General features: G+C 42.2%; 1 protein-coding gene and 2 pseudogenes across 1 annotated transcript in view; all 3 read right to left on the bottom strand.

Annotated features, from left to right (window-relative positions):
* The window catches only part of Entpd1 (ectonucleoside triphosphate diphosphohydrolase 1), a 129,237-nt gene extending 101,499 nt beyond the window's left edge, over positions 1-27,738 (bottom strand). Inside the window, exon 1 of the mRNA NM_001304721.1 lies at positions 27,581-27,738. Coding sequence (NP_001291650.1) covers positions 27,581-27,683 — 103 coding nt within the window. The 5' untranslated portion in view covers positions 27,684-27,738. The remainder of the gene's footprint in view (positions 1-27,580) is intronic.
* Positions 15,505-18,328, bottom strand: Gm8783 (predicted pseudogene 8783; annotated as a pseudogene).
* Gm16027 (predicted gene 16027) lies at positions 23,346-24,212 on the bottom strand (annotated as a pseudogene).
* Positions 27,739-27,765: the final 27 nt, after the last annotated feature.

Here is a 27,765-nt window from a genome sequence, read left to right as displayed (position 1 = left end):
AGAGCTCACAGTGCCTTCCTCGTTGTAGTATTTGAAGTGCACCTCTGTGGGATAAGCAAGAGCCCAGTCCGCTTAGCCTCATCTTCCTGTCTAAAAGAACGCACAGTCATACTACATAAAGATCCCACTGCCCCTTTTTTGTCCCGAAGCTGTGTATCAAGGGTAGTGAATCACTCTCCAGTTAGCAACTGTGTCGCCATGACTACAGGGCCCTGAGGAACCAAGGAGAGGAAGAAAGAGGTTCCCAGAATCTAACAGCATGAAGGTAAACGCTGTCTCACAATAGCTGTGGCTTCTGCATTGAGGTAGGCTTCTCAGCAGCCAATCTTTTTTTTTTTTTTTTTTTTTTTTTTTTTCCCCGCCCTTGAGACAGGGTTTCTCTGTGCAGTCCAGGCTGTCCTGGAACTAACTCTGTAGACCAGGCTGGCCTCGAACTCAGAAATCCTCCTGCCTCTGCCTCCCAAGTGCTGGAATGAAAGGCGTGTGCCACCACTGCCTGGCCTCAGCAGCCAATCTTGACGCTTCGATTTAAGCATTTGATTATCAATCTCAGGAGGTACTAGAAAACACGTGGACAAACGCTCTGGGGAGGAAGGCCAATACAGAAGCAAACTGCTGAGTATAGCTGAGCTTGCCATGACAAGGACCGCTGGGAGAGTTTGTAGAGCCAGGTTACTGGTATTCCAAGCCTAGGGGAGAGAATTGCAGGCTCTTATCTGCCAATTCACTTAAACCATTACTACTCGGACCTTTTCTGAATCGTCCCTGCAGTGCCTGTGTTCTGCATGGGCTCAGCATGTTTTTGTGGCTAAGAAGAGCCCTTGGGAGGAAAAAAATTGGTTCAAAAGGAGTTACTGCCATGCACAAGCAACAGTGAGGTTGGGTATGTGGGGGAGGGAGCCACAGATCAACCGTACCTTTGGTTAGAGTGGTAGTACCAGTGAGTGTCAGGAGCGGAAGAATAAGTGCCTGAACCCACTCTCTCCCTCACCTTGACTGCACCCCCTTTGACGCACTTCTGCTTTTTGTTTTGTTTGGGGGGGTTGTTTGTTTGTTTGTTTGTTTTTGTTTTTTCAAGACAGGGTTGCTCTGTGTAGCCCTGGCAGTCCTAAACTCAATTTGCAGACCAAGCTGGCCTTGAACTCTCAGAGATCTGCCTGCCTCTGTCTCTGAGTGCAGGGATTAAAGACATGTATGGCCAAGGCCAGCATCTGTTTGATGTCTTTCATCTGGCTGGCCAACTAGGAAACAGAAAAGGTGGAGGCAGAGCGAGCAGAGAACACCCAGGGCTTCTGCATTCTCACATTTCCACATTTCCACATTTAAAACCTCAAACAGCCCTGTGCGGCTACATGGATGGCTTGCGTATGTATTAGCTAAAACCAGTGAACCTGGAGAGGACCTAGGAAGCATCTCTTGGCAGCCTAAGAAACTGAAAGAGAAATTCTACATAGAAATTTGCATTCTCGTTCTGGCTCGGTCCACTTGTTGAATCTTTGGCAGGTGAGTCTGTTTTCTCCCTCTTCTAATGGGGCAGGTCCTGTTGACCTAAAGGAACTACTGTGAGCTGAATCTAGTGACACGCGCCTATAATCCCAGCACACAGATAGCTGAGGCAGGAGGGTCAAGGGTTTGAGACCCAAGTGTACTACATAGTAAGACAAAAGAAGGGGATGGGGGAAGGGCTGTAAGAACCGCCTGCTCCTGTGAATTCCCAGGGTGCAGTATGCGGGATCTCGTACTGTTTTACAAGGAGCAAATCCGATTTGAAATACACTCAAGAAACATATAGGATGGTGTTGTCCTGGTGTCTCTTCCATTTAGGAAAACATCTGGACGAATATTCACCATCACGGATCCTTCTCAAAGGGAGAATTTGGTGAAAATTACTTTATTTCCACTAATCTCCCCTCCCCAATAAAAAAAGAATCCATATTCTATTTATACCCCACGCAGGGACTATCACTCAAGACTGTGCACTCCTTGTCCCTCACAAGGCCTGCAATCCACTGTGAAGGTCAGGAAACCAGCAACAGGAGCCTTCTAATAGATTCACCCACTGTTTTTGTCTTTAACTTCTTTACATGGTGGTTTGCCTCAGCCAGGACTACCCAGCCAGACCAGTTTCTAATAAAGCCATCGGTTGTTTTTCTAGTTGTTTCCTTCTATTTCTTGCAGGGCGATTTGTTTTTCCAACCACTTCCTCATAGCCCTAAACAGTGAGGGCCCTGTGACAGTCCGGTGACAGTCCAGTGACGCATCTCTAACCATGGTCCTTCCTTGGTCCACTTCTCTTTTAATGGCCACAGTGGAGGCTCCACTAGAGGACCACTAGAGGACTACTCAGCCCAACATCACCTGTGCTTCGACAACCAAAGCCAGTGAATTAGCAAAATTACCATTATCTCTCCCTGGCGATTTCAACGGTTCTGCTTTCCTATAGATGGAGAACTAGGGTACACTATGCATGAAGCAGCCTCAGCTCACACCCAGTGTGGCATCACTGCTTAGCTGGTCCTGCCCGGCTGGTTTTTTGTTTTGTTTTGTTTTTCCAGAAAGTAGCTTTGGGAAAGGAGAGTGCTTGTAAATGTGCCACCTCTTGGGTAAACAAGCATTTGCCATTCTTTGTCATCCAAGACAAAGTAGAGGAAGGTGGAAAGTTAATGTCATTACAAAATACAGGAGTTCCTAGGAGGGAATGCAAAGGTGCCATTCTCCCATTGTTTCAAGTCTCCCGCAGTGGGCGGGGTGCAGGAAGACTTAGAATGTCGGGAAGGAAAGGGGCTGCCCTTTTCAGTAAAGCAGGTCTACTGGGCTTTGCTGTGGAGCTGCTATCTCTGCTTCAGGCTGCGACACATTATCACACCATCTTGAGGAAGCAGACACTGGCCTCCTGAACTCTGCTAAGGAGCTATCAGATGGCTGCAGCTCCAGCCTGACAGCCCAGCAAAACCCAGACTCATTCAGTCAGTTAAGTTACACTGCTGGTCAAATAACTTTGAAAAAAACCCTCCAGGTGAGCCAGGTGTGGATAATCTTACCATGTGGGAACTAAAGGCAGGAGGGTCCGCATCAGCTACCTAGTGAGTTCCAGACCAGCCTAGACCACATGAGACCCTGGCTGAAAACCAAACCAAACAAAAAAACAAAAGCAAAATGTCACCGGTTTAGGGAGAGTAAGGCAGGGACACTGAGTTTGAACTTGCTTGTTACTAGTAATGGGCTACATAGAAAAAGCCTTTAAAATGTCTCCAGTTAGGGGGAGCTAAGTCATTTTCCAGAGATAACGTTCAGCATCCACAGTATGTTTTCTGTAGACTGCCAGTAGGAACACAACCTTAAGTGCTACAATTACAATATACGTTTTTTTTAAAAAAAAAAAAAAAAAAGATTGAGAATTCAAGCAATAAGAAATAAATTCAGCCCTAAACCTTACAAGACTATTAGTCTTACATTCTCAAACTAGATTGGTCCAAATGACAAACTAACATAAAGATTTGGGGGGTGGGGTGGAAATTGAAGGAACTTAAATTTGCACGGAATGTCTAGGTGACTATTCTGGTGTTCGTATAACTGCCATTTTAAATGTGAAAGTTTCAGCTTGGCACTAGCTTTATCATCGGCCTGCTAGGGATAACCACATAAGTATTAGCATCAGTTTTAGAACCTCTACCAAAAATCTACCTGTGGTGGTTTGAATATGGTTTGCTCAGGGAGTGGCACTATTTGGAGGTGTTGCCTTGTTGGAGGAAGTTTGTCACTGTGGGGGTGGGCTTTGAGACCCTCCTCCTAAGTTGTCTTCTGTTGGCCTTCAGATGAAGATGTAAAACTCTCACCTCCTCCTGCACCATGCCTGCCTGGACACTGCCATGCTCTTTTGATGATAATGAACTGAACCTCTGAACCTGTAAGCCAGCCTCAATTAAATGTTGTCCTTATAAGGGTTGCCTTGGGGCTGGCGAGATGGCTCAGCGGTTAAGAGCGCTGACTGCTCTTCCGAAGGTTCAAATCCCAGCAACCACATGGTGGCTCACAACCATCCGTAATGAAATCTGATGCCCTCTTCTGGAGTATCTGAGGACAGCTACAGTGTACTTACATATAATAGATAAATAAATCTTTAAAAGAAAAAAAAAAAAGAGTTGCCTTGGTCATGGTGTCTGTTCACAGCAGTAAAACCCTAAGACAGAAGTTGTTATCAGGGATTGAGGCATTGCTGTGATAGGCCTCAATTATTATGCTTTTGTTTGGAGGAATGTGGATTTGGGGACCTTGTCTTTGGGAAGCCCTGAAATGAAGTGAGGCTTATTGGACCATCCTAGTAGGAATGTAGAAGACATTGGTGCCGAGGATGATTTGAACTGCACAGAACTGGAGATTTTAGTGAAGAATGTTAGTATGTGGCCTAGAGACTGTTTTTGTGATGCTTTGGTGAGGAATATAGCCACTTTGCGCCATTGTCCAAAGAGTCTGCCTGAGGCTAAAGAGAAGAGATTTAGTTTAGTTGCTTTGACAAAGGAAGTCTCAAAGCAGCCTGGTACGAATTCTGTTGTGTGGTTACTACAGCCCACTCGTATGAAGAGCATTTTGATGAAAAGGAGCACGCTTTGAAAGGTAAAGTACAAAATGTATAGTTCAGAGAATAAAAGGGCACCAGGAAGAAGAATGGCGCTGAACCCTATGTTCAAGGAGACAAACAGATTAAGGGAGTGGTGACCTGGAGGCAAGATCCCACCCTGCTGAGGTTATTGTTTATGCTTTTGCAGCCAAACAAGGGACTTGGTAGTTGTTTTCATTTGGACTTTTAATCTGAAATGAACCACAGTCCAGAAACAGAGAGCACAACTGTGATCCAGATTGTGAGGCTGGAAGACACAGGCTTTGGATCTGGATCTTGAGGAATAGTGCCCATGAAAAGCTTAGGCCCAGACATGGTGATATACATCTTTGATCCCAGGAGACAGAGACAAGCTGATCCCTGAGTTCAAGGCCAGCCTAGAACAGAGCCAGTTCCAAGTAGAGAAAAGCATCGGTCCAGACATGGTGATATAAGCCTGTAATCCCAGCATTCAGGAGACAGAGCCATGCAGATCTCTGAGTTCAAAGTCAAGCTACAAAGCAAGTTCCAGGATAGCCAAGCTTTGGGAGCGAAGGAGTAGAAAAACAGAAAGCTGGTAATAGAATAAGCGGGACCATGTTCCAGCTCCTGCAACCAGCAGAACTCGGCAGCTTCGGCCATGTGGCTCTGGCTTTAGAATCAAGAGTAGGAGACTACTGGGACAATTAATGATGTTGGTTAGCTGGAGCTAAGAAATTAGTGGTGATTAAGAGACCAGCATCACTGAGGTGAAATCTTCTGGGAAGGGTTTTCTGAGAGTAGAAAGAAGCTGTGTCCCAGAGATAGCCAAGGTTGTACCTCGTGCTACAGCTGGACTTGTGATGAGTAAGAATCACATGGTACAGGTTTTAAAGGCATGAAGGGGTCATGGAGAGCAGCTGAGGCTTGGCACTGTGAGAGGCCAGGGAAGACCACTGGTAAAAGTGCAGCCTCAGTTGCAGTTGATGGCCCAGGACTGAAGGGGTCATGCAAAGGAGCTGAGGCTTGGCACCATAAAGGGAGCCTATGAGAGGCTATTGGTGAAGCCTAGTTGCAGTGAGAAACCTCAGCATGTTAGAAATGCCAGTACCATGGGATGATCTCCAGGACGAGCAGCAGCAATGAGGTGGAGTCAACCAGACCCTGGAGTGCTACAGAGGGCAGGGCTGGAAATGTGACTCGAGACCTTTGGAAGGGCCAGACGATCATGTGTGGATCCCAGACATGGGAACAAGAGATATAAAGCTGAAGTTGCCTTGGATACCCTAAGATGTTAGAGATGCCAGAACTGTGGTATACGTGCTGAGAAAAGATGCTAACAGGGAGGAGAACCAGCCCAAGAGAAAGAAGTATGTTGCAGTCAACAAAGCATAAAGGAGTTGGAGATCTGAAGAACACTTTGACGCCAGACATGGAGTTTGGAGTTTCCCCAGCTGGTTTTTGGTCTTACTTTTCCTCACTGTGTCATTTTGGAATGGCAATATATATCCTGTGACTTTGCAGGTCTAGATCTGCTTTTTTGACTGATTTTATAGGGGATTAGAGTAAAGAGATTAGATGAGACTTTGAACTTTGGACTTTTAAACATTGTTGAGACTATGATAGACTATGGGGACTTTTGAAGTTGGACTAAATGTATTTTGGATTATGCTATGTTTAGGTATGGCCCCCATAGACTCATGTGTTTAAATAAGCCTATGGGGGCCAGGAAATGGAATGTGGTGGTTTGAATATGCTTGGCCCAGAGAGTGTCATTATTAGGAAGTGTGGCCTTGTTGGAGTAGATGTGGCCTTATTGGAGAATGTGTGTCACTGTGGGGGTAGGCTTTAAGACTCTCCTCCTATCTGTCTGAGGAGACAGTCTTCTCCTGTCTTGTTTTGGAACAAGATGTAGAACTGTCAGCTCCTCCGGTACCATGCCTGCCTAGATGCTGCCATGCTCCCACCATGATGATAATGGACTGAACCTCTGAACCTGTAAGCCAGCCCCAAATAAATATTTTCCCCTATAAGAGTTGCCTTCATCATAGTGTCTCTTCACAGCATTGAAACCCTAAGTAAGATACTACCATTTGCCTGTTTACATCTTACATTTTAAAAAGACTTTATTTTTAATTATGTATATATTTTGTGCATCTGTGCACATGTGCATGCAAATGCCCATGGTGTCCAGAAGAGGGCATTAGATCCCCTGGAGCTGGAATTATCGGTGCTCTTGAACTGCTGGTAGTGGGAGGTGGTACTCAAACTTTGATCTTCTGCAAGGTATTTTGTTTGCTTGTTTGTTTGTTTGTTTGTTTGTTGAGATAGAGTCTCACCTAGTACTTGCTATATAGACCAGGCTGGCCTTGAACTAACAGAGATCTACGTGCTTCTGCTAGGATTAAAATTGTGTGCCACCATGGCCAACTATATCTAACACTTTTTAAACTGTACAGGAATGCCTTTACTTTACCTTTGGTTGTAATTTTCCATGAGAGAAGTTATGTCAACGGATATTGAGAGCAGACGGCAGGGAGTTAGACATGAGGTAACCGAGGAGAATTCAGCTGCACCTCCTGATGAGCAGATGCCCCTGTGGTTAATCATCCTTGAAGCTGCAGGTGGATTCTTCCCACTAAGCCAGCAAAGGCCCTGGCAAACCGCCCCAATGTCCATGCATGAACAGTAATAAAGGTTTGAACCCTCTAAGCACCAGGCTTCATTACAATACTATTTGCGCTGTGGTTTTGAGCCTCTTTTGTGAACATTTCACAAGGATCAAGGGGGAAACACCTGAAAAGGAGATTCAATCCACTATGATTTGAGGGCAAAAAAAAAAAAAAAAGGTCATCTTACTTCCATGAATATGCCACCCACCTCAAGAATATTTATAAAATCTTAAAAATACATCAAGCAGAACTGAATGAGTTACCTTCCTAGGTCACCCCCATCCCTTGTATGTGTGTGTGTGTGTCCCTGGAGTGGTCTCCTTCCCCTTGCCTTGCCAAATAAACTAGCCGTGTCTCTTCTTTCCTCCAGAAGAAAAGAACAGAAGGGAAACCTTCACCTAGTAGTAATAACACTTGTGGAGTGAAATAAGAGAAGGCGTGTACTTGAAGGAATTGTAAATATTTATAATAGTGCAGATTATAAGCATTGCCTTTGCCAATAAACAGGAGATAGGAGTTAGCATAATCACACTCTCCGACTAAGCTCTGACACTAGCAATGCACTGCAAGTTGATGGATGAGTGAGGATCCTTTCCATGAATAAAGTGAGTAATGATTCAAATACTCTATGGTTTTTAAAAAACTGAACACATATAAATTATCTGCAAGGCATTCTTACCCAGCTTCCAAGCACAAGTAAGGACCTGGGAGTCATTTCCTGACCAGCCTCTCTCTCAGTCACCAAGAAGATGTTTTTCTGAGTACAAATAAGATTGAAACGCTCTGCTCTATTGATCATCCAGGTTTGTTAAGACAGACCTGCTCTTGATTAAACAAATATCTCCTTGTCTTCAAATAAACATAAAAACTCCACATATCCAAACCATGGACAATTCTGAAGGTCAGGAAATGCTATGAATAGCACATGTGAGCCCATTTCCAAATGTTAGGGCTCCATGTCTTAGCAAATAAATCTCAGAAATTGCCTAGAGTGCTCAGATGTATCACCACATAGTACTAACGGGATCTTTATCGATTTCTGAACCTGTGCTGGAGTGTAACTTACTGCAGAAACACTGCTAATAAACTTCACAGTTTGGGGGGGGCTTGGAAAAGCACAGCGTTTCAGTGCACACACTCCTGAAGAGCTGAGTTTGGCTCTTGACACCAAAGCTCACAGCTGCCTGGAATTCCAGTTTTAGGGGACCCAACACCCACTCATGCCTCTGCGGGCAGCGACATTCCTTTGGACAAACCCACACATATACAAACAGATATACACAAAATTCAGTGAAAATAAAATCGAGAGAGAGAAAGAGGAAGAAGAAGAGGAGGAGGAGGAGGGAGGGGAGGAGGAGGTAGAGGAAGAGGAGCTCTACGTTCTGGAAAGCACCTAGATCATAAGTTGTAGACTGGAACTACAAGTGAGCTGTTGCCTGGACAGACCTGTGTCTACAGAGAATGATGCCAATTTTAGCCTGGGAGAGGGAAAACTGCTCAAGACCTGGACCTTAGGGATGCTTATAAATTAGATACCCACAGTGAGGAATCTATTGAAAACCACCCATATCTAAAGGATACTTCCATAAGACAACACCTCCAGTTGTGAATATCGAGACCCAACAACTGAATGAATACTAAGTAAGGTCAGTCTCAAGAAAACCACACCAAGATATGGCAAGAGCCATGCTTTTAAAATTTAAAGACAAGTTGGGTATGGTGGCACACATCTATAATCTGCCACTCAGGTAGCAGAGGCAGGCAGATCTCTGTTCAAGGCCAGCCTGATCTCCATAGTGAGTTCCAGGACAACCGGGGCTATGTAGAGAGACCTCATCTCAAAAAAAAAAAAAAAAGACAAACAACAACAACAAAAAAAACAAAAGGAAGAAAAAAACAAGACAAAGATCATGTGGAACTGCAAAGCAAAGCAAAGCAGTATTACAGCAATTTGTTCTCAGAGCAGAAGTCGACTATTCAAAGACAAAAACTCAAAACACGGAAGGAACCCTGTGAGAAACGAGGGGGAAGGAAGACATCACCCGACTGAGGAATGGCAGACTCTGTCATCAGCGCCTGATCTGAAAGCAGAGCTATGGGATCTTGCTAAACAGAAAAGGAACTTGAGGGTTTAGGAAGAAGCTTCCAGATAAAGGGACCAGAGCCAAAAAGTCAAGGGAGAACGGGGGCTTTTACGTTTCCTCTTGAGCTTCTTAAATTCTGTTTGAAGAATGAAGAGAAAAAAACAACAACACTTTTTTTTTTTTGTCATGCCCTAAATGTATGTAAAGGACATATTTAAAGGAAATTACAGAGAGAACAAAGGTTCCAACTATCAGATATATTTCTGGACCCTAAAAATCAGACAAAAGAAGGTACATTGGAGGGTATTTGTTTCTGAATATCTGCCAAAACTTTAGGTAAAGACAATGGGAATTGTGACCTGTTTTCCTGGATATTTTTTATTTCCTCTCCCACCTCCAACACACAATCTTGGCAAAAAAGAAGTTCTGCCAGCCCAGGGCTGGCTATGGAAACCAGCAGCTTTCCGCCCAGAGAAGGCTGACTCACACCCAGAGTGGGAGGTGGAAGTCAGGCTTGTCAGGCAAAGTAGTACACTCGCTGGGCCTAAAAGAGGGAGACCTGCAGCTCTGTGGAACCAGTGGGATCTAGTGATGGACCATCCAGACAGTTACTGGCTGCTCTGCATTGAGTCTCCGCTAGAGATTCAAAAGGAGCCTTACAAAAGTGGAAGCCAGAGCTGAGGGCTGAAAACCAGCCGTAACTCATGCAGATTTATAGACAGAGAATGAAAGCCATATGGGCTCAGGGAATCTTTTTTTTCCTACATAAAACACTGGATGATGTCTTTGTTTTCTGTTGCTATAACAGACTACATGAGACTAGACGATTTATAAAGAAAGAACATTTTGCTCATGGCTCTGGAGGCAGAGAAATTCAAGAGTCGGTAGGGCATTACAATGGGCATTCATATTACTTTATAATCCTCGTTTCTGCAACTGGTTACAACAGCTGAGGCTTCATGCTACATCATTTTCCGCAGAATAGGGGTGCATGTGAGTGTGGCAACCCTGCCATGTGAAAGAGAAAAGGAGGTCAAAGAAGTTCGGGGCATTTTAGAACAATATGCTGATATGAAAACTATTCTACTCCCAAGGACAGAGCTAGTTTTGTAAGAAAGAAATCAATCCCTCCTAAGACAGACCCAAAATCATTCTCTACACTGGCAACTAAATTTCAAATGCTGCATGGATACATCCCTCATTAAAGTATAGGAAGCACGGGGTAACTTGTAGGAAGCCATACCAAAGTGTAAAAACAACAGCATGAGAAAGAGACCAGCGGGGAGATACCACCAAGACAGAGGCCACAGGCAAGCTGCTAGAAAAAGAGATTTGTTTTTTTTTTTTTAAATAACCTTAAAAATCTAAAAAAATAAAAAATAAATAAGTGAAAAAATTCCACTTATCAAGCATCACTGAACCACAGTAAGACAAAAACAAAAATAAGAACAAAGAAGATTATCCTGTAAATAATTACATTGTTTGGGGAGAAATGCAGAAGAGTTGGAAGATGCAGACATTATGATCATTCACAGCAAGACCCAGCTTGTTTGTGAGGTCTTAACTTCCCTCTAAGTCCCACAGGGTTGATATAACACACACACACACTATGGATTGCTTTCTTGAAAAGTAGCCAAAAGCAAAGGGTTTTGTGCCAACAGCAGAGCCAACTTCCTCTTTTCTCCTTGGGAAGCCTCAAGGAGAGGCTTGGACCAACTCAACTTACTAAGCTACTAGCTTCAGGACTAGTTTGGGGTCAGAAGATGGACAGACCCTGCAATGTAGCACATGTAGCAAGGGCATAGAGAAACAACTAGGCACCCTGAGGACCACCTCTGCAAACACCAAAGCAAGAGGAGAAGGTAGAACAGTAGTGGAGAAAATGGGTTATATTCTGTTACCAGCAAATCAGCATCCACCTGTTTACATCAATTAAACATGCATCTTATAAACTGTAGAGCTTTAAACTTTAAACCCATTCACAGGGAACAGGAGGGATGGCTTAGCGGTTAAGAGCACTGCTCTGGCAGAGGACTTGAGTTTAGTTCCCAGCACCGGCGTCTGGTCACTCACCACGGTCTATAACTGCAGTTATTCTTGCTGCCTCCTGGCCTCCAAGGGCACCTGCACTTGTGTGCACACACCCACAAACACACATATACAAGAACAGAAACAAGTTGCTTTTACCATGAGTTCCCACCATGATGTATGCCTCACCACAGGGCCAAAGGTAACAGTCAACCAACTCACTGAGGCCCCCACAGCTCTGGGATGAGAAGCCCTTCTATTATTTTGGGTGGGTTCGTGTTTTTGTATTTTTTATTTTTCAACAACATCACAAAGCTTATTAATGCAGATTGAGTGGAAAGGATATCCAACTATGTATTGTCAAAAAACCCAGATTATAGGTTAACTTGCACAAATAGGTAAATGAGAGCCATATAGAGGTTGGAATGTCCATTTGAAGATAAGTCAAAATAGATTTTGTGACTAAGAATATTAATATACTAACAAGTAAAGAACATAATGCTAAAATACATTTGGAAAATGTAACAATTATGAACAATCAATACTTAACAGGCACAAACTACAGAAAGCAAAGATTTACAAAACTGAAGAGAGGGACTGGCAAGGTGACGTGAGTGTACCCTATTCTTGCAGGGGCATTGAGTGGGGTTCTCAGCATTCATACCAGGTGACTTCAACTGCCTGTGAGTCCAGCTCCCGGGTATTAGACACCCTTTCTCTGGCCTCTTCAGATACACACACATAACATATACTCGCATAGGCACCCATATGTACAGATAAATAAAAGTAAAATCTAGCCGGGTGGTGGTGCACGCCTTTAATCCCAGCACTTGGGAGGCAGAGGCAGGCAGATTTCTGAGTTCGAGGCCAGCCTGGTCTACAAAGTGAGTTCCAGGACAGCCAGGGCTACACAAAGAAACCCTGTCTTGAAAAAACAACAACAACAAAGTAAAATCTAAAGCAAAACAACATCAACAGAGCTCAAAAGAGAACTAGAAAAGGGATATGAATCACTTACCTAAAAGGACATTTGCTTGAATAATGTGCACACACACACACATACACACACACACATACACACACATACACACACACACATATACACACACACATACACACACACATATACACACCCACACACATACACACACACACATACACACCCACACACACATACACACACATACACAAAGATTACACACACACACACACATACACACCCACACACACATACACACACACATACACAAAGATTACTGTAAAGTTTGAGGAGAAATCAGAGGGCATAAAAAGAATCACTTGGGCTGATGTTGGGGTGCACACCTTGATCCCAGCACTCAGGAGGCAGAGGCAGGTGGATCTCTGAGTTCAAGGCCAGCCTGGTCTCCAGAATTCCAGGACAGCCAGGGCTACACAGAGAAACCCTGTCTCCAAAAACCACAACTACTACAACAAAAGAATCCCTGAATAAACATTTTTCTAAAACTTCAAGATTTATTTATTTATTGTAATGTGTGTGGGTGTTCTGTCTGCATGTATGTCTGTACACCATATGCTTGTCTTGTGTCTGTGGTGGTCAGAAGAGGGTGTTAGATCCCTTGGAACTGAGTTATAAGTGGTTGTGAGTCAACATGTGGACACTGGAAATCAAATTCAGGTCCTCTGAGAGAACAAGTGTTCTTAACCGCTGATGCATCATCTCTCCAGCATCTCTCCAGCCAGTCTATAAACCTTTGGTTTAAATTATCTAATGCACATAATTTTATACTGACAAAATTTTAACACTGACACAGACATAAAAGCTAAACTTGCAGATGCTGGGGGTGGGAGTACAGTGACATAAATGGCTCCTGTCATCTCTCTCCCTTCTTCTTTTCAGGAACCAGCCTCAAAATAAGCTGAGAAAATATTTTGCCTTTCTTTGTTTCAAAATTGGTTATGTTACTGTTGATTCTTTTTTACAGGCTAAAATAAGGGAGTAAACCAAAACTTTCTCTCCTCTAACACAACTTACACCAGTGTTGTTATTTCTAAAACAGAAAATTTAATTTCAAATGAATGATTCTGGTCCTCTCTTTCCTTCCTTCTTTGGTGACTCAGGCCCAAGGCTTGCTAAAACACAAGATGGAACTCAGAATGTCACATTCTTAGAATGAGTAAGAAAGTGGAGCTAAAAAATGCACCACTGGGCTATTGTTATGTTTTAACTGTACAAATATCAGGTTCCCTGTGATGTTTACATAGATGCATATAACAGACTGTGATCCTAATTGTCCCACCCAACCCCCTTCCTTTCCCACCTTCCCTCCTCTTCCAACCCTTTCCCAGATCTAGGTCACACCTATGAGAGAAAACATAACATTTGACTCTCAGAAACTGGCTTATTTTGCTTAATAGGACAATTTCTAGTAACTTCCGTTTTCCTGCACATGGCATCTCCTTATTCTTCACCACTGAAAGAGTTGTACCGTGTACAAGTGCCACGTTTTCTTTCGTCACTCACTCACTCACTGACCGGCAGCTGAGCTAAGACAACAGCTAGGCTATTGTGAACAGCGCTGCAGTCGACATGGTTTATAGGTGTCTCTGTGGCATCCTGACTTGGATGTCTTCCAGAAAACACACGTTTATAGGTGTCTCTGTGGCATCCTGACTTGGATGTCTTCCAGAAAACACACAGGAACGGTATGTAGTGACATACGGTGTATTGTGGATCGGATGGTAACTATTCAAGTACTCTAGAAGCCGGGGCCTGGTCTTTTCTTTAAGAAAAAAAATCAAGCTAGTTGCTCAGTGCCAAGTAAGTAGCCCTGAAAAAATACACATGAGTAACATATGGACTCAACAGGTTATACTGGGAATATGTGTGCAAATGAAAATACATATATGAGGGCTGGAGAGATGGCTCCGTGGTTAAGAGCACTGACTGCTCTTCCGAAGGTGCTGAGTTCAAATCCCACAACCACATGGTGGCTCACAACCATCCTTAATGAGATCTGATGCCCTCTTCTGGGGTGTCTGAAGACAGTTACAGTGTACTTACATATAATAAATAAATCTTTAAAAAATACATATATGTATGCAATAACAACTGAAAAAAAAGAGCATGAATTTGAAAGAGAATAAGGGAGTGATATATGGGAGGGAGGAAGGGGAGGGAGAAAGGCTGTAATCAAGTTATAATATTAAAAATTTTTTTAAATTAAAAAAACCTGTCAAACAAAAAAAAATGACAAAAAAAAACCTGTCTTTGTTGCTGATTACAGCTTTGTAAAAGTTATATATCTTAAGAGGAAAGAAATGAAGAAAGAAGGAAAGAAGGAAGGAAGGAAAGAAAGAGAGAAAGAAAGAAAGAAAGGAAGGAAGGAAGGAAGGAAGGAAGGAAGGAAGAAAGAAAGAAAGGGAAGGAAGAAAAATAAGGCCCAGTCTGGTGGTGCACACCCTTGATGCTAGAATCAAAGTTAGAAGGCAGATCTCTGTGAATCTGAGACCAGACTGACCCACACAGTAAATTCCAGAACAGCCAAGGGTAGGTAGAGGAACCCTGTCTCAAAAGTTTAAAAAAAAAATTTTTTTAAAGAAATAATTTTTGAGATGTCTTTTAGAAAACTAAATATAAATCATGCATAATTCTGGCTGGACATAAAGTAACAGAGAAAAAACAAGCAAAAGTACTGTGTGAGAGTTAAGAGACTGCAAACTTAATTAGTTTCAAGATGGGGTCTATTTGGTGTAATAGATGTCATAAATTAAGGTGTTTGAAACTACTTATTCTGTTTTTATTTTAATTTTAATTATTTTTAATATTTTTAAAATATAACCCTAACCCTAGGCTTAGAAGTCAGGGTAATCTCTTCCCCCACAGAACCGGAAACTGAGGCATGTGGAATGCTGAGTAACTTTATGGAGGCCACCTGCCTCCTGGAGGAAACATAGCTGGCCATACCCTGAAACCAAGTTCTGGAAGGAAATGATTCAGAGTTAAGTTATAATCATATGGTCTTTCTTTATAGGCTAAAAGTAAGGTTATAAAGGACTTTCCCTTCTTTAACATAACTGTAAGTTCTATTAACTGAAGAAAAAAAAACAACCACAGATTAAGACAGTTTAATATTAAGTAATAAGATACATGTCTTTTTTTTTTTTATTGAAAGTTAAAATTTATTAAGCCATCATGTGCCAAATACTCAGGTTCAAATTAATTTCAAAATATATACAGGCATGTAATGAACTTAAAAATGAGAAAACTGGTCTGGAAATTGCAGAGCTACAAGTGACTGATGGAACTGAACTGAAAAATCTAGATCATCTATTACAAACTGTTTCCCCTCGGTGCCCAACATTCAACTGATTCACAATTATCTAGACCTTTAAAGAGAAACTTTTAATAAAAAGCACTTGGCAACCCTAACAATTTTTTCCATAAATTGAAATGATATTAACTGAATCCATTGTTTTCTACAAATTAAGTTAATTTTAGGCAAAAGTGTCCTCAGTGACGAATGCGGTTCATCATTTATTTAAATGTTGAAGCTCTCATACTAAGTTTTTACAAGCTGGTGAACACTGACAAACTATTTCTCCCACAGAACTATAACCACACATTCCCAGACAGTATAAATATATGGTTGAACTAACTTTAATACACATCACCATTTTATCGATTACATAATAAAACAAATGATCAAGTATCCAATTATTAAGTTACATAGCTCAAAAGGCGTATAAAACATTTCTGCTCAGTTCACTAGCAGATCCATCCCACTTTGTCTTTTTTGCAAGAGATTGGGAAGAGGAAAGCCATAATTCAAACAAGCTGGAAAACTTCTGATAGGTATGGAAAACACAAAAATTTCAGAAATTTTGATTAAGAATTGGTTAGCTACAACAATGTATCTCTATGTCTTAAAAATATTTACTAAATTAAAGAGCATACTCTACATGTTCTGCACATGACAAAGGCAACATATTACTAAAAATATTTAATAGCCTCCTCTCGTTTCTTTTTCAGGCCCTCCCTGTTAGGTTGCACTTCTGAGTGCAAACATTAAATTAACTATAAGGCTTTTTGTCTGGAGACATTGTTGAAGATATGTGCTTCTGTAACAAAGTTGATTTTCAAACAGAGGTTTCCCAAAACAAAACAAAATGAGACAGACATATTAAATAATCAGCGCAAGACTTAGTTAAAAAAAAAATAAAAAAAATAAAGGATGGCTAAGCAAACCTGACGTATTCTGGCATAAGTGTGGGAGATGTAAACAGAGTGAGCAGGCAGATAACGAGAGAAGCCCTGCAGTGTTTGAAATGACTGAAGGAATACACCATGGATGGTCTAGAGTTCTCAGTTCCTGCAATTTTGGTTCTGTATGATGCTAAAAATATACAAGTATTGTGCTGGGTATTTTGGCACCTAATCCTTCTAAATTCCTTATAGACTAATAATATTCTGGCACAGGAGTACATTTAATGACATAACTCAATACCTTATTTTAGGAAAGGTCAATTGGTACAAATAATAAGCACATTTTAAATGCTGACCAGCAAAAATCTTTTGCTAAGTGTCCAAACATGTTGATCATAGCCCAAATATAGAGGTTGCAATTCTGTCAAACTTGTGGCCTGGTAAGACTGGTTTTTCAGTATTCCTGTGGAGCTGCAGTAGACTTATTCAGTAAGCCGACACATTGGGTAATATGCATGACAAATCAGGTCCCATCTGAAGTTCCACTTCCAAGGCAATGGCATCAGGCACCCCAGTTTTATTGAATACAACAGTTGTTTCTATGACCATTGGAATCCTTGAAGCGGAGCCGCATTTTCGGACGGTACTTCTCCAGATACAAAAGTTGCTTGCTGTTAAAAGCTCCACGCCGCTTTTGTCTTATGAATTGTACTGCATCTTCATATTTCATTCCACCTTCAATTAATGCTAGGGCAACAAGCACCGGAGCTCTGCCAAGGCCTGCGACACAATGGACAGCAATACAGCAACCAGGTTCTTCACGAAACTTAATCTTCACAAGACTTAGCCAGTCATCGACAATCTGGTTGGATGGTGGTGCACCATCATCAAAAGGCCAGTCAAGAACATGAATGCCTTCTTTCTCCACAAGAGTAGTGTCGTAAGTTGCTTCACATACTCTTACTATTGTGGTAACTCCATACTTCTTAAGTTCCTCTATAAATTTGTTTAAGGTCGCATTGGTTGGATTGTGTGTAATAAGAAATCGCATGTTCTTGTATGTGACTTCCACAGGAGCAGGGCGGTTCATTCGAGCCATGTTAATTTAGTTTAAAAAAACACCCAATAGGGTTATGAAAGAATTAAAAAATTGAATACAGAAATGATTTAAAACCAAAACAGAAAAAAAAAAACCAAAACAAAACCAAAAAACAACCTGAAGTCTACTTCAATATTCAATATACTCCACTTGAAATTCTCAGTGCTTGAGTATGAATTGGGAGAAACGGGCAATGAAATGAACTCCTAACAAGAAGCAGTGAGTCTTCAATCCAGTAATACTGAGGCAATACAAAGGAAGTGCACTGAGGTTTACCCCATCCAGGTCTGAGCTCTTGTCAAATGCTCTGCAGATTTCAATTCAACACGCCTGTGTCCAGGTTATCCACTCTTATGGGGGTTTCTTGGTGGAGTAGTAATGAATTTCTACAGTTCACTTGTCTGCATAGAGGTCGTGCTGTGCCTGGCAGTAATCTCCACTGCCCTTCAGAAACTCCATAAATGTGTGACCGAGAACACCACAGAACTGAGGAATATGTCTACTCATTGAAGATTGTGGCCTAATCATACAGCCGGTCCCGAGGCGGCGCAGGCGGCGGCGGCAGGGCAGGCGGCGGTGGGCGTCGCGGGGCGGCGGCGGGGATGCAGGCGGCGGGGGCACCAGACGACCATGCAGTGAGCTGCCCGAGGAGCGTCGCCGAGCCGGCCGCAGCCCAGAGCCAATAAGATACATGTCTTTAAGGTTGATAATTTTTTATAATTTGTATTTGGGAATCATTATCAATGGAAATAGGGAAAAATTGGAAAACTAAGTTTTTTACATTTAAACTAAAAAAACCTTATATTTCATCGCTGGGATAATGTCATTATTATACACTGAAAATAAAATATAGACATACTAAATTTTTATCTACATGAAACTTTGAACTCATTCCCTAAAGCCAAACTATCTGTGACTATTTGAATAGACGTATAGAGATGCTGTATAGAGAGATGTATAGAGATGCTGTATAGAGAGACGTTTTTGAGATGCTGTAGAGAGAGACGTATAGAGATGCTGTTGAGAGAGACGGTAGATTCAGAGTGGCCCTAACACCTCCCACACTAACCCCGTCCTCCTCCCCTGGCTACATTAGGTATCTCTCTCCTGGGATTAAAAAGTCCCCATAGCTCCTTTATCAGTGTGACCCTGAAGACTTTCCCCTGATTGAGTAAAGCTTCCGGAATTTAGCTCAGGTGAGAGCAGAGAGGCCTTCATCCGGCTAGAATTACATTAAGCCTTCCACCCCAACAATGGTATTTTACTGGTGTCTTTGAACCAAGCCATATTTCTCCCCACAAGTATGCTTTGTACATTAAATTTTATGCTCTGTAATGGAGATATTTGAAAGGATTTTACAGCGACCACTACATACTTCCTCTGCTATCACTGTGGGGCAGGAGGAGAAAGGACTTCCTACAGTTTCTTCCTGGCCTTCTTAGAGACCGGTGGGGGTCCTAGGCAAAAAGGCTGCAATGTATGGGGACTACAATAACACTGACCACCCCCAAGTGCTTCACATTCTCAAGATAAGATACCTTGAGTTACCCCACAAACTCTTTAAGTTTCTAGTTTAAATATGCTTAAATAAATCTTTATAAAGAGTATATATAAGTAGTTAAAATAAATCTAAAGTAATCATAAAATTTGGTCTTTAGAATGTTTTTTAAGATTTATCTTTATTTTATATGTACATGTATGTGCATGTATGTATGTTTCATGTATGTGTGTAGGTGCCCACAGAGGCCAGAAGAGGGCATTAGATCCCATGGAGTCTGTGAGCTGAGCTGCCTAATGTTAGAGCTAGACACTGGACTCAGGTCCTCTGCCACAGCAGTATGTGCTCTTAACCACTGAGCCATCTCTCCAAGCCCAGTTATTTTCTTTTAGTTATTGAAATATTTGGTATTTTTTGTAAATGCTGTTAAACAAAAACCTAGACTGGTGACTTAATAATATAAAATCAAAATTTTTTGTTTTTTTGTTTTGTTTTTTTCGAGACAGGGTTTCTCTGTATAGCCCTGGCTGTCCTGGAATTCGCTCTATAGACCAGGCTGGCCTTGAACTCAGAAATCTGCCTGCCTCTGCCTCCCAAGTGCTGGGATTAAAGGTGTGTGCCACCACTGCCCAGAGATTTTTGAAGTTCTTAAGTGACTTTTGGAACTTGGTCATATTTGGAGTCTTTTAAAGCTTGGTTCACTCCTACACTGTAATAAATCAAAGTAAACTAACATACACAGTTATTGTATAACTCCTATGTTGTACTGCCATATGTACTGTTCAAAATACAAAACACATGCCTCTTCATAAAACCTTATAAAATTAAAAGGACAATATGCTATAGAAATTACCTCATAGATGTTCTTAAATTTTAAACTATGCTATAAGTAAATTTTGTTTCAGGCTTGTATTGTTACCATATAACGGCCATAGTGGTATTGACATTGGTGGAATGCATATGTTTAACATGGAAAGGAAAAAAAAAAAACACCTGATAGCTAAGATGCTTTCTAAATCAAGGAGGCACCCACCATGAAAAGGACAGAGACTGCAGCCTAAGGGAGCAACTCTCTTTTATTGATTCATAGCTAATCTGTATTCCCAGATGTGTGCCTTCCCAGCCTGTACACTATGACCCAGCCAGTCTGCCGTGTGAGGTCATCTGAGACCATCCAGTCCTGCCAAGCCAGCCCAGCCCAGAAGGCTGGGACCAAGAAGTCACAAGAATGGTTTGTTGTTCAACTCAACTAACTTTCATGTGATTTGTTGTACATCAGAAGCAAGCCCAATTCCCCATGTTATATGAAACACCCGTGGCATGATGTACTGGACACCTGCAAATGGGAAATACAACCTTTTAACAGAAACTGGGTCATAGTCCCCTCTTTCTCAATTTAAGAACACAGGAGGGAAAAATCCCACAAAATCTCATTCCAATACCCCAAATTGGGACAAATTGGAATTTACCTAGCTTGATCTAATGGCAAAGACAATAAAACTGCAGAAACAATCAGGGCTGGTGCTCACTGAAGACCAGAAACCATCGCTTTAGGTCGAGTCTAATACACATGTGTGGCCTTAATGCAAATATACAAAGTTATTTTAACTGTATTGCAAGAATATGTAAAGTGGCTAATGGCTGGGGTCATGGAAAAGCAAGGAGCTGAAGCTGTGTATAGAGGCGCACACCTGCATTCCTGGAGTGCAAGAGGCTGAAGCAGGAGGACTGAAGTTCAAGGCCATCCTGGGGTATTTAATGAGACAGGCTCAAAAGAAAGGGAGATGAAGAAGAGGGAGGCAGGCAGGCTGAATTCCACTAGAGCGCCATTCAACTTTATCTTCAGGTAACATATAAACACCATGCATTGACTTACTTAGTCAACGCTTGTGAGCAGCTGCATTATTATTATTATTATTATTATTATTATTATTATTATTATTACATTTTGGATTTGAGACAGGGTATCCCTATGTAGTCCCAGCTGTCCTGGAGCTTGCTATGTAGACCAGGCTGGCCTCGAACTCACAGAGATCATCTTGCCTCTGACTCCACAGTGCTGGAATTAAAGGTACCACCCCACCCTACTGTGAACCATTTGTAAATAACCTAGATGATCAATTAAATCATGTCGATTATAAAATGAATGGCAGTTAAAACTGCATCAAGGGGAGGAGCAGGAGGAAGGTGGGTGGAACAATAGGAGGGACCTTTGAGCTCTGCCTTTTCCTTGGTGGCAGAAACATGAGGGCACAAATTCATTAAAACTGCCCAGAACTAGCCAGGCAATGATGACCCACACCTTTGCTCCAAGCACTCGGGAGGCGGAGGCGGTGGCAGGTGGATTTCTGAGTTCAAACCCAGTCTGTTCTACTGGGTGAGCTCCAAGGCAGACAGCTTACTCTACAGAGAGATTTCCAGAAAAGCCAGGGCTACACAGAGAAACCTTGACTCAAAATCCCCTAAACCCCAAAAACACCCCCCCCAAAAAAAGACAGAAAAAGCACACAGAATTACTGAAAACATACACTCATACAGTAAATTGAGGAAACTGATGACCAAGTCAGAATACAGCACTGAGCTTGCCCCGCTGACAACTCTCCTCAAACAAACCCATCATCCAGGCCTCTAGCAGCAGGACAGTTTCGCCTTGTTTTGGGTTTTCTTTAACTGAAGAAGGGGTCTGACTAAACGACATTATGACGTATACATTTTGCTGTTAATGAGATCACTGGTGCGATATAAACAGTGCTATATGATAAGTATTCTCACACTCTTTTGGCAAATACATATACATTTCAGTACATATGTGAAAGAATGTATTTTGTCATAGGGGCTGAATATGTTTGGCCAAATAGAAGACAGCAACAATCTACCCTACCGCCGGTAACAAGTGTGAAGCCACAATGTCAGCTTCTCATAGGCTAACACAGGAAGCTGACACAGCAGGGTCATCATGAGTTCAAGGCTAACCTGGGCTAGAAAACAAGACTTTGCTCAAAACAGAGGTGTGGGGAGGAGGGAAAAGGAGGAAATCTAGCAATTCCACATTCTCACTGAGACTTTGTATTAGCTGGGGCTTCTATCTTTTGCTCTCCTGTGGGGTATGGTATTTTATTATTGTCTTGATTCTGATTTCCCTGATTAATAATAGCATTGTTTCTCCTCCTTTGCTTATTAGTCACTTGGATGCTGTGGTCCACCACTGAGATGAAGAACCTGACACAATAGCTTTCAGGAAAGAAGTGGTATTCTGGCTCACCATTTTGGACGTTTTATCCCCCCCCCATGCTCAATTGGCCCCAGAGCCTTAGGACCTGTGTGAGGCAGAAGTCAGGAGAGAGCACGTGGCAAAAGAAAGGTACTCACCTCACCTCGTGGAAGCCAGGAAATTTCCTCCTACCATGGCCCACTTCTAGAAGGTTCTATTATCTCACAACAGCACCATAGGCCCATCCTCTGAGACACTTCAGATCCAAATTATAGTAGATATACTCTTTCATAAAGACCTTAGTCAAATCTTGGCCAATTCTCCTGGGTTCTTCATATAGTTTAGGTAAAAATCCTTATTTCACATATATACATTCATAATTATAAAGCCTATGATCATTGACCGCACCTTTTCATGATCATCTTTCTTTTTTAATATCATCTTTTTATTGTTAAGCCAATAAAATCAAAATTAAAAACAAAACGTAACAGGGTAAGTCTTAAGAAAACTACTAAGGAGCATCGAAGGAAGGGAAAGTGGAGCCAGATGCAGGGCAATTGTAAATTAATGAACACAGAGAGAGGAGTGAGAGGAAGGACAGAGAGAGGGAGAACAGTGAGAGGGAGGATAGAGAGAGGGAGGACAGCGAGAGGGATGAGTGAGAGGGAGGACAGAGAGAGGGAGAACAGTGAGAGGGAGGAGTAAGAGGGAGGACAGTGAGAGGGAGGACAGAGAGAGGGAGGAGTAAGAGGGAGGAGTAAGAGGGAGGACAGAGAGGGAGGACAGTATGAGGAGGACAGAGAGAGGGAGGACAATGAGAGGGAGGACACAAAGGGAGGACAATGAGAGGGAAGACACAAAGGGAGGACAGAGAGAAAGAGGACAGTGAAAACGTGCAGAAGATACCAGCAAAGAGGATCTGTTTTTAATTCACTCTCACACAAGCACTTAGGTAAAGGAATAATGGGAAAACTTTTCTAAATTCCACGATGTGCTTAAGAGTCATCTTCTCCTTCCTCGGTCTCTCTTTCATCATCCTTGGTCAACTCCAGCTGGACACACACAAGCGTGTGCACATCCAGGCACGCGCGCACACACACCACCGCCTTCATCATCCAGCAGGCCACCTGCTCAGCACTCATATGCATCTGCCTTAGACTCCGTCTTCTCATCAGTTTTACGTTTTGGTGCAGAGATGCTGCTCTGCTCTTCTCCAGACCTTTCACTCTCCATCTCTCCCGTAAATGAGAAGGCTAAGTCTGCCAGGTTGCTTTTTTTCTTCTTCAGTTTTTCTCCAGGTTTTCCAGATGAGAATCCACTTTGTGTGTTTTATCTGGGTCAACTCCTTCTTAATGGCCCGAAGATCATCTTTCAACTCTCTGAGATCACAGGTGTCCAATCTTCAAATTGAATCCACTTTTGCCGCTTTGTGAGCAGTTTCCCAACATATACTACATTTAGAAGGCACCACAGCACAAGCAACAGAAGAAGTGATGCATGCTGGGTAATTGCACATCCTGTCATAATTATTCCATTGGCGGTCACAGCCCAAGTCAAGCGAAGAACCGTACGTCCCTGCGGCAGAGCATTTCACACCTGTTTCCTTCAACTTACTTTTGGCTCTGCAGCCAGATTAATAGCTAAAACCTGGCCAGCAATCATTCTGTCATCCTCTCTGGCTACAGCATCTCTCTCATTAACACACTTGACAAAGGCAAAGCCCCTGTGCACAGAACAACCCAGATTTTTGCCTTTGAAAAGATTGCCTCTAAATCAGACTTCTTGACCATCAGAGTGTGGAAATTCCCAATGAATACAAGAGATTTTATAGCTCAAGGATCTGTCGCGTTGGTAAGGTTTCTCGTGAAGCCAAAACTGTAGCTGGAGATCAAAAATGTTTTCCACAAGAGGAAGGGGACGAGATTGCTCTCCTCCTGAGAGGCTCTATGATGGCAAAGCTACAGCAGGTGGGGGACTCACAGATCTCTGTGCTAATCCTCCAGGCAAGAATGAAGACCACCATCCAAAGGAAAACCAAAGAAGCAAGCTTTATTTACTGTGCATAGAAGTGACTCTCTAAAGCAGGGTTTGAGATACAGTCCTGGTTGGCTTCTCATGCCTCCTTTTATAGGGAAAAGATGTAACATAAGGATTTCGCACGCCAATCCTACAGAAGCAGAGAGCAGATTGGAGTATTTGACAGATCCTCTTGACAGAACAGCTCAAGGTTGCTTGTTATCTTATCACGGTAAGGTAGGTGCACGCCAAACTTGAATTCTGCAGCAAATAGAAACAACTTATTCAGACCTTCTAACAAAATGGCTTTATATCCTAAGATGGAATCAGGCTGATCCATCATCTGCTTTCTGTGTCTTCACGAAATTCTCTTATTGTGTTTTTCAAGTCCAAGGTGTGCCCATGTCTGCACATGAGTCTGAACGCCCAGCAGGCTTTCTGTGATGTTTGGTTTTACAATACAGTGAGGGAGTGATTGAGAAGAGTTCATCCCCAATGTGACAGTTGAACAAAAATTTGTCTAACTTCTTCCTACTTTCTGCTTGCTGGAACCTGTAACATAAAAATCTTCAGTTCTTCGGGGATCTAATAATAAAATCTGAAAGAGAATTTGAGGGGGGAAAAATGTGTTCCCATGTGCCAGGCAGATGCCAGTTTTAAGGTGGAGCCACGGCTTCCGGTGCATTCATATGACATCATCTTAGAAGCAGAGATTTCCGAACTGGATCATATGATTCCAGCAGCTGCCTGTGTTTCAGAAGAAAAGCATTCGGCATGTGGTTGAAAACATAGCAGACTGGATCAAGATGCAAGACTGGGAACACATCCTAACGCTCTTCTTTCCTCTTCTTCAGAGCTCCACAAATTACAGAAAAGTCAGATGGAGATATAAACTCGTGCCCCACTTCCAGTGCTGGGACAGATTATAGAACCTGTAGCATGGAGGGCAGGCAAGCATTCTGGCCCTGAGCTGACCCCAGCCCTTAAGTGTTGAAGCTTGAAGGAAAAATAACTTACACGTTGCTGAACTGTGTCTCCTTACCGGGCAACCCTGAGGTTATTTCAACCAGTCCAAGGTTACCAACAATCATCCGGGAATAATTCCAGAGTGGAAATTCAAACTCTAAACTTTGAGATCTAAAAGATTTTATGATCAGATATAAAACAAAGCTTATAAAGATAAGCACAAGCTGAAATAAGGTGATCTCCCAAGAACTAAATTAAAGGAGTTCAACAAACCAGTCTTCAGTGTATATTTTTGAATGTTCACACATGAACAAAGCTAGCATGACTTAAACAAGGGTATATATCAAATAAAGACAGATAAAACTGCTTACCAGGAGGGGGTAGGGGAAACTAGGAAAGGGGAAAACATTTGAAATGTAAATAAAGAAAATATCTAATAAAAAAGAAAGAAAGAAAACTGCTTACCTTACACAAACTATATTCTAGTAAATACATATAATTTGAGTAATATAATTTGCTCTAGGGCAATCTCACCCCCTCTTCTGTCCCTCACAGGCACCCCCACACATGAGACACACATAATTAACCACCCAATCACATACAAATGTTTGAGAGTATTTAGAGCATAGAGATATATTTAAGCTAAAAATTAAAAGGCATTATAAAAATTAAGATCGTGGGCTGGAGAGATGGCTCAGCGGTTAAGAGCACTGACTGTTCTTCCAGGGGTCCTGAGTTCAATTTCCAGATCTGTAATGGGATCTGATGCCCTCTTCTGGTGTGTCTGAGGAGAGAGAGACAGTGTACTCACATATATAAAATAAACGAATCTTAAAAAAAAAAAAATTAAGATCCTCTTGGAAAATACGGGCAATTTCAAGTGCCCCAAATCTTATCTGCCCAAAAAATTCATTGGAAAAGAGAGCCATCAGCCCAGGAGATTCATTGGAAAGAGAGACATCCAAAATCAGTTTTAAGGAGTGGACTGGAGTGGATTAGGTAACTCCTGGTAGATGTTATTTTATTCCCCCAAATAATTAAAATAACCCAAATGTTGGAATTGTGAGCACAGGGAGATAGCTGGCTGGATTTTGATCATACACAATCCAACTGCACATTGCAATGGCTATTAGTTACCTGAGGTTATTTAACCTTGAGTCACAATTTTAAAATTAAATATTTAACAGCTCAGGCATTGCATGCCTATCATGTGTGCCATAGCCATGCCTGCCTGTGTCTCAGATTAGTGCAAATACAGAATGTTTGTGCTATTAGGCATGCAGAAGGGCCACGCCACTCCTGAGAAGAGCAAGCACATACTAGAGAGTGTTTCAGAACTTAATGATAAAACCGTAAAAGAGCAATCAGCTAGCTTGCTTCTTGGTTCCTTGGCTATTTCCATCTCTGTATCTTTACTTTCTCCTCAGAAAATGTTTCTAAATTGTAACTTTCTCTAAGTCCTCATACTCTTCTCCATCCTGTTTTCTTGTCCTGAACCTCTTCCCTTACTACCCTTTCCAGCAACAAATATACAGATCACATTTATTGATATAATGCACTAACTAACACTTTTTAAAAAATAAAATAAAATTTAACTTGATAGAGTGTTTGGCAGGAGTGCATGAAGGTGGCCTATATGACTAAAATTCCAGACCCAGGAGGTTCAGAAATTCAGCCATCTTTGACCACATCTTGAGTTTGAGGGTCAGCCTGGGCTACATGAAACTGTGACTAGGCGACAGGGAGCGGGGAATAAAGAAACTCGTGGAGTTGAAATAAGCATTGTTTTATTATGCTTTTTAAAAAATACCATAGTAATTAAAGTGGAGACATTTTTAAATTTTATTTTAGATTTTATGCAGAGGAGTGTTTTGCCTGCTTGAGTCTTTGCACCTGCGGGTGTCAGATGGCGCCCACTGAGGCCAGAAGATGGCACAGGCAATGGATCTCCTGGAACTGGAGCAGCGGATGGTTGTGAGACACCTTGTGGGTTCTGGGAAGCGAACCCCAGTTCTTTGAAAAAAACAAAAACAAAAACAAATATTCTTAGAAGCTGAGCCATCTCTCATGCCATCATTGGGACTTTGTTCATTTGTCTTTGTTTTAGGGATCAGAGTCTCACTCAGTAGCCAGTTTGGCCTAAACTTTGTGATCAGGTACTCAGTTTCCCGGCACACGTAAGGGATGTGACTTTCTATGTTTTTCTCCTTGAGTTCATGGTGTTTCCAGAGAAAGGGCCTCTTACCTTGGTAAGATCTCAGTTTGTGCCTCTTGGTCTTCCTCTCAGTGATGACTTCATCCAATTCTTCCAGGTCCGTAAAGCGCGCCAACCCTCTGCCAGCTGCCATCTAGCGGCGGGATCAGGCAAAGACGCCTTCGCCCCCGAGGCTCCCAGCGGTTGCCAGGTAACGGGAACCACGCGCCGCTAAG

The sequence above is a fragment of the Mus musculus genome, chromosome 19, assembly GCF_000001635.26.
Source record: "Mus musculus strain C57BL/6J chromosome 19, GRCm38.p6 C57BL/6J".
In the NCBI taxonomy this organism is placed as follows: Eukaryota; Metazoa; Chordata; class Mammalia; order Rodentia; family Muridae; genus Mus; species Mus musculus.
Note: the sequence above shows the minus strand (reverse complement) of the source record. Positions and strands in the feature narration are given on the sequence as shown.